General features: G+C 48.3%; 1 protein-coding gene across 4 annotated transcripts; it reads left to right on the top strand.

Annotated features, from left to right (window-relative positions):
- Positions 1–5,314: 5,314 nt before the first annotated feature.
- Positions 5,315–10,436, top strand: LOC136451812 (uncharacterized). 4 transcript variants are annotated; one of them, XM_066452497.1, is made up of 7 exons: positions 5,315–5,388; positions 5,715–5,836; positions 5,918–6,349; positions 7,033–7,133; positions 7,365–7,435; positions 7,809–7,881; positions 10,361–10,436. In XM_066452497.1, the coding sequence occupies exons 3-6, from the start codon at positions 6,303–6,305 to the stop codon at positions 7,875–7,877; spliced, it is 288 nt and encodes a 95-aa protein (XP_066308594.1). In that variant the 5' UTR covers positions 5,315–5,388; positions 5,715–5,836; positions 5,918–6,302; the 3' UTR covers positions 7,878–7,881; positions 10,361–10,436. The 4 variants fall into 4 exon arrangements, with proteins under 4 accessions (XP_066308594.1, XP_066308593.1, XP_066308592.1 ...); XM_066452496.1 differs by lacking the exon at positions 10,361–10,436 and adding an exon at positions 8,292–8,752; XM_066452495.1 differs by lacking the exons at positions 7,809–7,881; positions 10,361–10,436 and adding an exon at positions 8,292–8,752 and having other exon boundaries at positions 5,715–5,813.
- The last annotated feature ends 2,239 nt before the right edge of the window (positions 10,437–12,675 follow it).

Genomic DNA, 12,675 nt, shown 5'->3' with positions numbered 1-12,675 from the left:
ATGTTGCGTCACAAAGTGGCAGTCGCCTCATTCGATATGAGCGACGACCGACCGAGGTTCGAAGGCTAGCCCGCGAAGGGCTCAAGGCCGCCTCACGTCAAACAGAGCTAGGGGAGAAAACATAGATGAGCCCCAGTGGCCCTTGCCTAGTTTGCTCAAAAGTGGACAGGGTCATCTCAACCTTCATGTTTGATCCAAACCTTGAGCCATGCCAATAGAATCTCCATCGAGGGGAGGCCAACGGATCACCTGAGTCGGTCTTTGGAATGGCTTGGGCATCTGCCGGGAGGCGGGTTAAGGAGAAATGAAATGCCACATGAGGGCTATGCCGACCCCGTTATGAACGATGGACCTAGATTCCACTTGGATGTACCCGTTATTAAGCTCACCGAGCATGTCACTCGAGCCATCGAGGCAAGTGACGTTAGCTCAAACCCTCCGGTTGTGGAAACCGCAAATGGGGTAACGCACGAAACTAGACCGACCCCTCAGTCGCGCTCGACACTTGGGTTGGTGCTCCGTCTCGCCCGACCCCTCGGCCACACGCGACATTGGGTTGGCGCTCTGTCTAGCCCGACCCCTCGGCCGTGCCCGACACTTGGGTTGGCGACTCTATCTCGCCCGACCCCTCGGCCGCACCCGACGCTTGGGTCGGCACCCGATGCTTCAGGTTGGTGACTCCGTCTTGACCGACCCCTCGGCTACGCCTGACCTTGGGTTGGTGCTCCGTCTCGCTGGACCCCTTGGTCGCGCTCGACACTTGGGTTGGTGACTCCGTCTCGCCCGACCCCTCGGCCGCGCCCAATGCTTGGGTCGGCGTCTGATGCTTTAGGTTGGCGACTCCGTCTCGCTCGACCCCTCGGCCGTGCCCCAACACTTGGGTTGGCGACTTTGTCTCGCCCAACCCCTCGGCCATGCCCGACGCTTGGGTCGGTGTTCGACACTTGGGTTGCCGCCTCCATCTCACTTGACCCCTCGGCCATGCCCGATGCTTGGTTCGGCGCCTGACGCTTCGGGTTGGCGACTCTGTCTCACCCGACCCCTCGGCTGCACCCGACACTTGGGTTGGCGCTCCATCTCGCCCGACGCTTGGTTCGGCGCCCGACGCTTCGGGTTGGCGACTCCGTCTCACCCGACCCCTTGGCTGCACCCGACACTTGGGTTGGCTGCACCCGACACTTGGGTTGGCGCTCCATCTCGCCCGACCCCTCGGCCGCGCTCGACACTTGGGTTGGTGACTCCGTCTCGCCTGACCCCTCGACCGTGCCCGATGCTTGGGTCGGCGCCCGGTGCTTTAGGATGGCGACTCCGTCTCGCTCGACCCCTCAGCCATGCCCCAACACTTGGGTTGGTGACTCCGTCTCACCCGACCCCTTGGCCACGCCCGACACTTGGGTCGGCGCCCGACACTTGGGTTGCTGACTCCATCTCGCCCGACCCCTCGACCGCGCTCGATGCTTGGGTCAGTGCCCCGACACTTGGGTTGGAGCTCGGCCACGCCCGATGCTTAGGTCGGTGCTCCGGCTTGTTCGACGGTGACCCACAATCTTACACCCACCGGGTGCTCTCATAAAACGAGTATAAACAGCCCCTTTACAACTTCACAAAAGTCCCAAAAGGACTTGGGGGCTCCTATCGGGTTCATAAACCCAGGGTCCCCAATGGACCCGCTTCCCTGCAAAAACTTGGCCCAGATACCTAACGACAAGCCGGGAGAATGATCCAGTCCCCGACTGGAAGGCCTGGCCAGGGAGGGGACGTAGTCCGACTCTGACCTCCTTTTCTGACCAGGAATACGCCGAACCTCTGCTTGTAGCTCTTCCCCGACCGACACGGTTGGGGCCGTCCGGGAACAACCGACCGGGGACACCTGCTAGGTAAGGGCCCGGGGATTAGGTGGAGCAGGTATGGTAAGGCGCTCAAAGTCAAACCGCAATACCGACGACCGTACCCTGCCATACCTTGCACGCCTACAGGATGGTGCCACCAGGCAGTGCCTGATAGGCACAAAGCAACCTTCCAGGCGTGTCAAGACCCAAACAGTGTTGTGAGCGTCGACATTTGCCTAACAGTGTTGTGGGTGCCGACATTTGCCTAACAGTGTTGTAGGCGTCAACATTTGCCATATCAGGCGAACACGGTAAAGCCTACCACATGCATCTGAATATCAACAGTATTGCGGGCGCTGACGACCGTCTCATACCCGATAGCGTGGGCAACAAGACTAGATAGCACACGTACACATTCTCTCTCTTCTCTAAACTTGTAAGAGCCCATCCACTTGTTGATCACTTTTCGCACTGACAATCAGTCAGAGGGTTTTGTGCAAAATGGTGTGGCTGGTTAAAGCAAGTTGTAACTGGTGGCACTGTTAGTGTTAAGCTTAATAACCTAACTGGCCCTTACATTAAAAGCCACAAAGGAGTTAGACAGTGTGACCCTCTTTCCCCAATTCTGTTTAATTTTGTGGCTGATGGACTTACCAAAATGGTACATAAAGCTCAATCTAATGGTCTTATCTCTGGACTCATTGATCATATCATTCCACATGGAGTAGCTATACTCCAATACGCTGATGATACCATTATCTGTTTAAAGCATGATGTGGTAGGAGCTAGGAATCTCAAGCTGCTCCTGTATCTTTATGAGTTGATGGCAGGCCTCAAAATTAATTTTCATAAAAGTGAAATTTTGACCATTAGTGATGAGGAAAATTGTGCTGCTACCTATGCTGAGATTTTTAATTGCCAGATTGGAACCTTTCCTATTAAGTATCTTGGAGTACCTGTTAGTCCTAGTAGGCTCCATGTGAGTGATTGGATGCCACTTGTTGAGAAGAGTGCTAAGAGATTGGATGTTTGGGGGGGGGGGGGGGGGGGGGGGGGGGGAACTACTTTGATAAACTCCAGTTTAAACAATGCACCAATTTATCACATATCCATATAACTACTTCCTAAAACCATTATTGAAAAGCTGGACAAAATCAGAAGAAGGTTCTTCTGGCAAGGAGAGGGCACTCAAAAGAAATACCATCTTGTTAAATGGGTGAAAATTTGCAAACATAATAAAAAAAAGGGGGGCTTGGAATCAAAGATATTAGAAAAATGAACATTAGCTTACTCTGTAAGTGGTGGTGGAAGCTGGAAAGTGAAAATGGATTATGGCAGCAAATCATCCAATATAAATACTTAAATGGTAGATTTGTTTTCACTGATACATGGTTGTATGATAAATCCCTGAACCAGCTTTTCCCTGATCTTTTCAAAATTTATGAACAACCTGATATTTCTGTATATTTTGTGAAGTCTGATCCCAGTAATGTGACCTTTACTAGATGGCTTGTTGATGATCTTAAGCTCTGTTGGCTTAATGTTTTGAGGGTGATTGAGAGTATTCGACTGGTGCATGTAGATGATTTGGTAACATGGAAATTTGGTAACAATGGGAGATTTAGTGTTAAATCCACTTATAAAGCCATGACAATCAGTGATGCGCTGGGCCATATCATAAAATGATTTGGAAGGGGAAAGTTCCCTCCAAAATAAAAAATTTCCTATGGCTTGTCATGAATAATGCTATTCTCACCAAAGACAACCTAATCAGAAGAAAATGGTCTGGGACACCTACTTGTTACTTCTGTAATGATAATGAGAACATTCAACATCTGTTTTTTCAGTGTTCCACAGCTAAAGCAGTGTGGGCGATTGTAGCTCATGCTATTGGTGCTAATAACATCCCTATGTCCTTTGATCAAAGTTGGAAGTGGTGTGAGCGCTGGCTCCCTGATGGTAAACAATTCCATACCTTGGGTATTGCGGCTATTTGTTGGGCCATATGGAAAACTCGCAACTCTATTTGCTTTGAAGAGAAGACAGTGAATAATCCTGCTTCAATTGTGTGTTATGCCTGTTCGCTCATGGGTTACTGGGCAGGTCTCTTCTTGGAGAATGACAGAGCTCAGTTGGAAGCTGGCGTGAATGCTATGCTAGAGATTGCGGCAAAACTAGTGGCCAAGGAGAAGAAGCGTCGTCAACTCAGGCTGGAGGACGTCCAAGATGAAGATCAAGAGTAACGAAGTGCGCCCCGGGTTGATGATAGACGGCAGTCATAATGATGGTGGCATGTGTCTGGCCTTTTCTCTTTTGTTGAAAATACTGTTTCCCTGATTTTATGGTGTCGTCTGTAGGTGCTGGGGCTGAGTGTTCCACCTTCCACCCACCCCTCCTGTCTGTTGCTGCGTAGTTAAGATAGTTCGAGTTCTATGTTTATTCAGAGTTTGTTTTTAGGGTGTGTGCTGACTCTTTGCTATCTTTTGCTGCTCTGTAAAACTCTTAAGATACTGTATTTCCGTTATTGCAATGGAAATGGGGAGATTCCTCGCGTCAAAAAAAATCCTGGCCGGCCAGGCCAGCGTCGGTCAAACGCGGATCTGGTGTCGTCGTAGCTTCTCCCAGCATGTCAGTGTCGCCCAGCTTCTGCAGACTGCAGATGCTTTAACTCGATCGACCAAGCACTCTTGGCCGAGTCGACAAGCTGATAAATGGCCATTGCAACTTTCTTGCAAGCAAAGGTTCGGTCCAAGCGCCGGAAAGCCAGCCAACCTGATGATCGAAGCCTGCTGGGTCTGACTCCCTCTGACGGAGGTTTGGTTGCCACAGGAAGGGCGCCGAGCACGGTCTACATTTTTTTTAGTTATCTAAACATTTTTGCGGGCTGGACCAAAGAAACCCGATTTTTTGGGCCCTGAGATTCATGCCCAGTTGCCCACTAACGGCGCGAAGAGTCGTCAGGCCAGGTGTTGCTGCATTCGGGTGGGGCTCGGCCTAGGCCCCGAGCATACCCAATACTATGAAGCCAAGTTTACGAGATACGTAATCGCCTCCAACTAAAAGGAATAAAGTGTCGATATTTTTTAGTGCGACATTCCAACGTGGGTTCATCATCCTGCCTCCTGCGATCCCGCGCCCCTACAAAATTCATCGCGCTCGGCCCACGCCATCACACTCCATGGCCACCCTACCCCAACGCGGCTAGGGTTTTACGGCCGCCGCCCCCCACCCCCACCCCGCGAGGCAGCGCCGCCGTCGCTGGTAGCCACGGCGCCGTCGGCGCCGCGAATCCGCCGCTCCGCCCTCGCCGGCTCCGATTCGCGACGCTAGCGCCCCACCCTTCTTCTTCCCGTGCCGGCCTCCATTGACGGTGGCGCCGACCTCGTTGTCTCCCCATCCCCGTGCGTTGCAGTGATGCGAGGGGACGTTGCGGGTTGGCGATGAGTTGGAGGCGCCGGATCTAGATGAGGCTGCCACGTCTGTGAGGAGGATCGCCGCGGCGCTGTGCCGGGCGCATCCGCCGCCACGGGAGTGCGGGAAAGCGCGGCGACGGTTGGAGGTGAGCCTTTCTAGGCTTCTAGGGTCTCAGGTGGCGGCTGAATTCTTACATGTGAAGAATCACTCTTCTCCCTGCTCCTGATATAGAAATCGAATTATATTGGACGCAGAATGAATCATGTTTATTAAAAATTTATCTTCCCTTCTGATTTTAGTCTTAATTTATTACTATTACTCGGTGCTTGCTGTTCTGCATGAGTGGAATGTGCAGAGTTATATTTGTGATGCTGCCACTAAAATTTACAAAGAGAATAAAGTAAGACATGATTATTACTCAGATGTGTAACTCCGAAATTAAAACTTCAACACCTCATTTCTGGTATGTAGTTGCTGCAGGCAGAAAACTGGAGACCAACAGCCAGTTGATGATGGCCGAACGTTATTCACCAACGAGCGCTTGCCAGGAGACCATGGTACAAGCATATGGTGAGTAAAGCTCCAGTATCGAGGTTTGATGTGCGCTTTTGAATAGTGAAGCTAACAGAGTGACAAAATTGCAGAGATAACATTTCACTTTTTTCCTTTTGTAGATATCAACGAAACTGAACTTTAGGACATTTAAATATCGTTATGCTTCAAAGGAATTTGCTGCAAGATCCTTCAACTATCTTTATTAGAATCTGTTTCTACACAGTTGAATTAAAAGGCTCAATTTTGACTTGTCCCAGAGGTGTCATGTTGGATGATGGCAGGAGAAAGGCAGTCAACATGAATCCGTTCTTTATACCTTAATGCAGTCCTGAGAGGCTGAGACAAGACATTGCATTTTTCGATACAGAGTTGACAAGAGGCCATGCAATTTCTAATCCGTTCAACTACGGGTTTTGTTCAGATTCGACCTATTATCCTCTGCCGAGAAGGAGAGTAGAGGCAGAGTAGCTATTTGTGTTTCTCGTACAGAACAAGAAAAAATCAATGATGAGACCAGCAGGAGGAGCAAGCGAGGTTATGAATTGGATCAGGTATTGCTTTGAGTTTTAGAGGAAAATAAATAAATAACAAAAATGATCTGTATTTTTCTTCCATAATATTTGCATTGCCATAACTAGGTTCAGTGTTTTGTTTTTTATAGGGACATACTAATAAACCATCCTGATAGTTGTTGACAATTTTCTGAGGATGTTTATGATACTAAAATAGTCTACTTTGCATGATCTGTTATCGAGACCATAATGTTTATAATTACATTTTCATTAAAGCATGCTCAACTACTCAACTGGAAGTGCGTTTGGCGCAGCTCTCTGCGGCTCCGGCTCTGCATGCACTCGTACTGTACATCCCTGTGCTTCACTGTGCGCTGCGTGAAATAGGCTCCGGCTCCGCCTGCCACCAGAGAGGAGCCCAAGGAGCCGGGTATTCGGTGCTTCAACCGGCTCTGTCACAGTGCATCTACAGGGAAGGAGCTGGAGCCATCGAGAGCTACGCCAAACACACCCTAAATGTGCTCCTTTTCCTTTTTCTATCTCTGCAATATGGCAGTGCGATTTAGTGCATTTTGGATAGTTCAGAGTGAGCTCATTTGTTTGAACAATAACATATGTCGTGCTGTTTGGGTAATCTGCAGTGAGTTCATTTGGTTTTATTAGTACATCCATTTTGGTTGCAATTTTGATCTTTTTGCACTGCCTGATGATCGCTATTTCAGTCCTCATCCTGCCATGCAAGATGCAACCCACACAACATGTTCTGTACCAGCATTCTCACACAAGGGTCGTCGTTACCTGGTTGGGCTTTATGATTGGAACAGTAAGTGAGCTAGCTGGCTTGTGTGATTGGAACAGTAAGAGAGCATTAGCAGGCTTTCTTTAATTTCATTTCTCAAATTCGCATCTGAAATGGTGATGTTCAGATAGCAAGAATATTTCTTTTGAGGGATTTTACATGTCGATTGCCTTTTTAGCAGTTTATTAATATTCCCTTCTAAGCTGCGGAGCATACGTTTCATTCTTTATAATACCGTGTGTATCTTCTTAACAGGTGCCTGGATGGAGTGGACTGTCAAACGCATAAGCCCACAATATTTGGTGCCCTTGCCACCTGAACAACAGGTTTTTGTTTAACTGGCTTTTGTTTCTTGATATTGCAATCAATTAGGTAATTATTTTCTGTTGATTACTGGCAAGACAATTATCAAGCCAAACATAACTCTCTCCTTGATTACAGTAATTAGTATTAGTTAGTTATGAGGTCAGTAAGTCATATTAGCTTATGGTCCTTCCATCTTTGCGAAAGTGCTCCACTTATGCCGTCTCTGGTTCTTAATCTTAGTTGTTTTCTGAAGGTAACGAAGATCAAAGAGTAGAACAGAGAGGGCTAGCTCTTAGATGTAACATGGAATCTATGTGCATTTTCATAAATGTGTGTTTCTTGTGCTGATTCTGATGGCTTTTTGTTTTTTGAAACCTGACATGGTTTCTGTAGTCCAAGGGAGGTATTCTACTTCGACATTGCTTGGTGCTTGGAAACTCCCAACAGGATTCATTCATATAAGGATGTAATTCCATAAAATTAATCTTTTTCACTGTCATTGATCAACTTCATGCTGTGTTTCATATTTCTTGTTGCAATCCTAGCAGTATCTGGAACAATAATATTGTAAATTTGTGATCGTTTGCTGCTATAGTAAGCTCTACGATAAGTAATGCAGACATAAATAACTGTTAAATTATGTTTGATGTTGTGATAAATAATGACAAGTAGGTTATCCATTCATTTATTGATGGTTAGAAATAAGCAACCTTCTGTTACATGAGTGGCAAGCTTCTTATGTTGCTTCATTGATATATTCTTTCCAATTATGCATGTCATAACCTTGTTTAATTTTTCTTCAAGAAGTTGTATTAGTGTTTGATAATAATTGGCTAAACAGAATCACAGCAATGCCACATTTCATGTCTTTTGCAGCTGGCCACTCCACCGCCGCCCGCGCCTGCCCGTGCGATCTCCTCCCCGCTCTCCTCCAATCCTCCCCGCAGCACCCATCCACCGACCGCCCTCACCAACACCTGAGACCTCCACGTGACCAAGGAGCCAGACCGCTGCCACCGAGGACCGCCGCCATGCCGTCGCTCCCGGCTTTTGGTACTTGCCGACCACCAGCATCCACGTCAGTGTCCGTATCTGTGTCCCAGATCCGGCTTGCCCGCATCTGCGTCGCCAGATCTTCATCGGACCCTTCACCGACGACGAAGACCCGCGGCAGCAGAAGCCGGGAGGGCACCCGCACGTCCCTCCCCCCCGATCCGGCTCGTGTCTTTACCTCCACTCCTACCGCACTTCCACCTCCCTCCCGTCCTGCAAGGAGCACCACCAGGTGTGCCAATCCCTTCTCTTCCCTTCCCTTCTCTTCCCTTCCTGTTGTGCGAAACCGAGCACCCAAACCCTACCTAACTTCGTGTAACACCCTCGGTGTTACATTGTACAGCTTTTTGCTAAGTTCTGCATGAGCATCATACTTGTTGGTACATGTGTGTAATTTGGAGTATAAATCAATATACGACATTGAAACATTTATCCGAAACAAGAAATAAATGTTAAGTTTCATGTCACGTTATATTATTGGTGTCCTAAACGAATTTTTATTAAACAAAAAGGCTAATGAACGCATGCATGCAATTGGCTCTCCTTTTCATGTTGCACACAAAGCCACGCAAGTTGTTGTCATGTTGTGTTGGACGGTGGCTGGCCAAACCATTGTACTGGCCATCTTTATTTTTCATGCATGTGTGAAGGACGAACGGAAGTACAGGCGGTGCCTAACCCACCACTGTGCGGTAGTACGATGTCGGAGCGTCCATTCAAATTTCACCATCGCCGGCCGCTTTAAGTTCTGAACACGATCGCCTCTGCAAAGTAGTCTAGCAGCACTCCACCACTTTCCAGTTAGCAATACTCACATCACGCTCTTCTACATCGAGCTAGTAGTAGCGCCGACGAACTCCACCGCACCGCGTCCGAGCAAGAAAGCAGTGCAGCCAGAGGTGCGTGGTGCGTACTGTTGTTGTTAGCTTGTTGACGTCACCATGACGTCACCCCTACGTCACACATGTTTGTGGCCGCTTTCATGTAGGAAAATAAAGCCGTAATACGTTGAAATACGCCACTGTGGGCCACTGCCGCTGGCTGGGCCACGCTGCTGCCGTGCTGGGCCGGCCTGCTGGTCCTCTCGCGCGCTGCGCCGCGCCAACTGCCGCTCCCGCACTGGGTCGCTGGGCTTGCTGCCGCGAGCGTGCACTGGCCGCCCCTGGGCCGCGCTTGCCACTGCTGGCCCGCTGCCACTGCTGGACGCGCCAGCGCTGGCGCTGCTGGGCTGCGCCGAGCCGCGTGCCTGCTGTGGGCCGCGCCCGCGCTGGCGCTGCTGGGCTACGCCGAGCCGCTGTGGGCCGCGAATTAGAATTCATTTTCTTAAGTTCCAGAAGCATAGAAATGATTATTCAACTTAGTTTTAAAGCTGAACTTTAATAATTGGTAGTGAATTGTGTAGATGTCCAAAAATAGTGAAACTAATTTTTGTTAGGTTCGCAAAAATACCATCTACGTATTAGTCCAGTTAGATTGCGTTAGCTGTGACAAGGTTTGGCTCATAAATTCTAATTAGAAAGCTTAGTATTATATAGATTAATATATTGTAGGAATTATTGTGGCAAATCTGTAATAGTTTTAGCTTTGAAAATTTCACAGTAGGTTCACTAGGATATTATGTACTTGCTGTAAATTTTGTAGCCTTAGAACGAGTTGTTAGATAGAGTAGCTATTACCTTTGCTTTATCGTATATAGCGTAAACTAGCATTAGGGGTAAGAATAGCTGAAGTTGCTATAACAATAATGATACTTCGAAATGGTTATCGGTGACAATAGGTAGCCTAGTACCGTTGTCGATAGCCATAGCTTAGTAGCTAAATCAATGTACATTTATTTTGAGAGCTACTATTGTTATATTCCTAAGCATTGCATCATCATTTCATGCATGTAGATCACGAGCTGGTAGACTTCATGCCCGTCAGCGAGCCGGAGTACGACGAGGTGATCGAGGAGTACGAGGAGGAGATCTTCACGCAGGAGGGAGCCCAGGAGCCTGTTGGTGCTGACTTTGCTGACCCGGCACCTACCCAAGGCAAGCCTCGGTGCATAACCCCTATTTTTAAATGGTCACTGAATATATTATATGATCTGCATTTATGTTACAGGCATTTTATGGAAACTATATGCATAAATATATCCACCATGAGTCCTACTAGTACAGGTCGAGTAGTTGCTATGCTCAGGATGTCGGTAGCGTGAGTAACGTGCCGTTACTCACAAATAGGTGATTAAACTATGATATCATGATGAAATAATGGAAAGGAAAATGGTGACCGGACAGGGATGTGGATTTGGTACTGGTGGGTGTGCGGAGTTGTCCTACGGCCAACAGGACATGGCCCGGTTACACTTTTTCCCTGTCTGTGTCGATTAAGGACCGGTCATTGCATATGACTCTAGGCAAGTCATAAACTATTGTCCCGAGCACATACTTGGGTATGGGCGTAGGGAAGACTTGCTGCTCTCTTGTCGCGGATCCGGCTCTTTCAGGACCGACTGATGGGAAGAGGAGGTGGTGGATGTCCTTGCACCGCACTGAGTCCGGGATTCAGAGGCGGGGGCTTGGAGTCTAAGTTTGGACGGAGACCTAGACACCCGAGATAGGAGAGTGGTGGGTTAGTCCTACTTGTGCCTGGGGCACAAGAGGGGCATGTGTCTTCGGGGCACCCAGCTAGGTACATTGATTCGCGAATCGCCGGGTTATCCGGTACGGCTTGTCTGCGGTTTAGCACCGTAGTAAGAACTGTAAGTGGAAAAAGGAGAAGGAACAGTATCGATTGCTCAACTCTTGCTTGAAAGTAGAATAGGAGCTTATATAGATTGACTAGATAAAAACTTAATATGGCTGATGATAATAATGTATCAATAAGGACTCACTATTAGTATTGCTTTTTGCTAAAAAGAGAACCAGCAAACCATAAAGCCTAGCATATTCCTTGGAGTCGGGAAAGTATTCCCACTGATCGGATAAGTCTTGCGAGTACATTGTGTACTCAGGGTTTATTTACCCCTGTTGCAGGTGATGCTTGAGGAGTACCTTGTGTGGAGGATTCTTCTGGTGGGCTCAGACGAAATCCTCGTTATCTTATCGCTAGATGTTATCTTTTAATATTCTGCTGTTTATCATTCCGCACTCTGTATTTGGTATTGTGATAATGTACTTTCTAAGAAAACTCTAATGTATGAGATGGACTTGTGTTGTAACTCATTTTCATTATTGGATCCTTGGGGAAAATGTGGATCTTTCGAGTTCTCCCTCAGGGTGTGCCCGACAGACACCGCTCGTTGTAGTTGCTTTCGGGGTACTTAGTGTCTGGTGGAAGACGAGCACCTCCGTAAGTACGCTATTTCGGGTGGTTCTGCCACAGTTGGTACCAGAGCCAATAATGGTCACGAGTTCCTCACTCTTTTAAAAACTAAAAGTTTGACCAACTAAAGTTTGCGAAAAATAGGATGCGATTAAGTGAGTTATATAAGTATAATGCCCTAACTATATGGTGTATCTAGGATAGCGACACTGGTTTTATCTAATCAGTTTTCTGCAGGTACACTGACTTACGTGACGTAAGAAATCGCTTAGTATACGGAAAGTGAGTGTGCGATGTGCCGAAAAGTGTTATGAACGCCGCTATATTCCGGCTTGAGTGAACGTATAGGTCGAAGCATGCATCATATAATAGCATCTTACTTGAACTAGGAATCCCCTTTCACGTATAATGAAAGTAGTAAATTGGTAGAACTAACTTAATGAATGCTATAATAAATGTGCTGCCATTTCTTTAAACCCTAGATCCTGATCGGGAAGGTGTCCTAATGGATGGTTCGTCTCTCTTACAGATGAATCTGAGGTCCGGACGTGGGAGCACCAGTTCGGAGAGCGGCCAACGAGGGCCATGGCGACAGTGCTCGGGCCTTTGAGCGTGACAATGAGGGAGCTCGGGAGGTTCCACCTTTGGTTCCTCATCCTTTCCCGCTGCCACCACCGCCTCCGCCGCTGTCCACCGCGGAGATCATGGTGGAGTTGTTGGCTGCTCGTCAGGAGTCAGCCGCTGCTCGTTAGGAGACAGCTCGTGCCATGGAGATTATGGCACAGGCCGTCGCGGGTCTCGCCCGTGGAGGCCCCGGAGGCAACGGTGGGAATGGGGGTGGTGCTCGCCGTCCTGAGGGACAGTCCTCTTACCAGGACTTCCTCAAGACCCACCCACC

This window comes from Miscanthus floridulus, chromosome 5, assembly GCF_019320115.1.
Source record: "Miscanthus floridulus cultivar M001 chromosome 5, ASM1932011v1, whole genome shotgun sequence".
Classification (NCBI taxonomy): domain Eukaryota; kingdom Viridiplantae; phylum Streptophyta; class Magnoliopsida; order Poales; family Poaceae; genus Miscanthus; species Miscanthus floridulus.
Note: the sequence above shows the minus strand (reverse complement) of the source record. Positions and strands in the feature narration are given on the sequence as shown.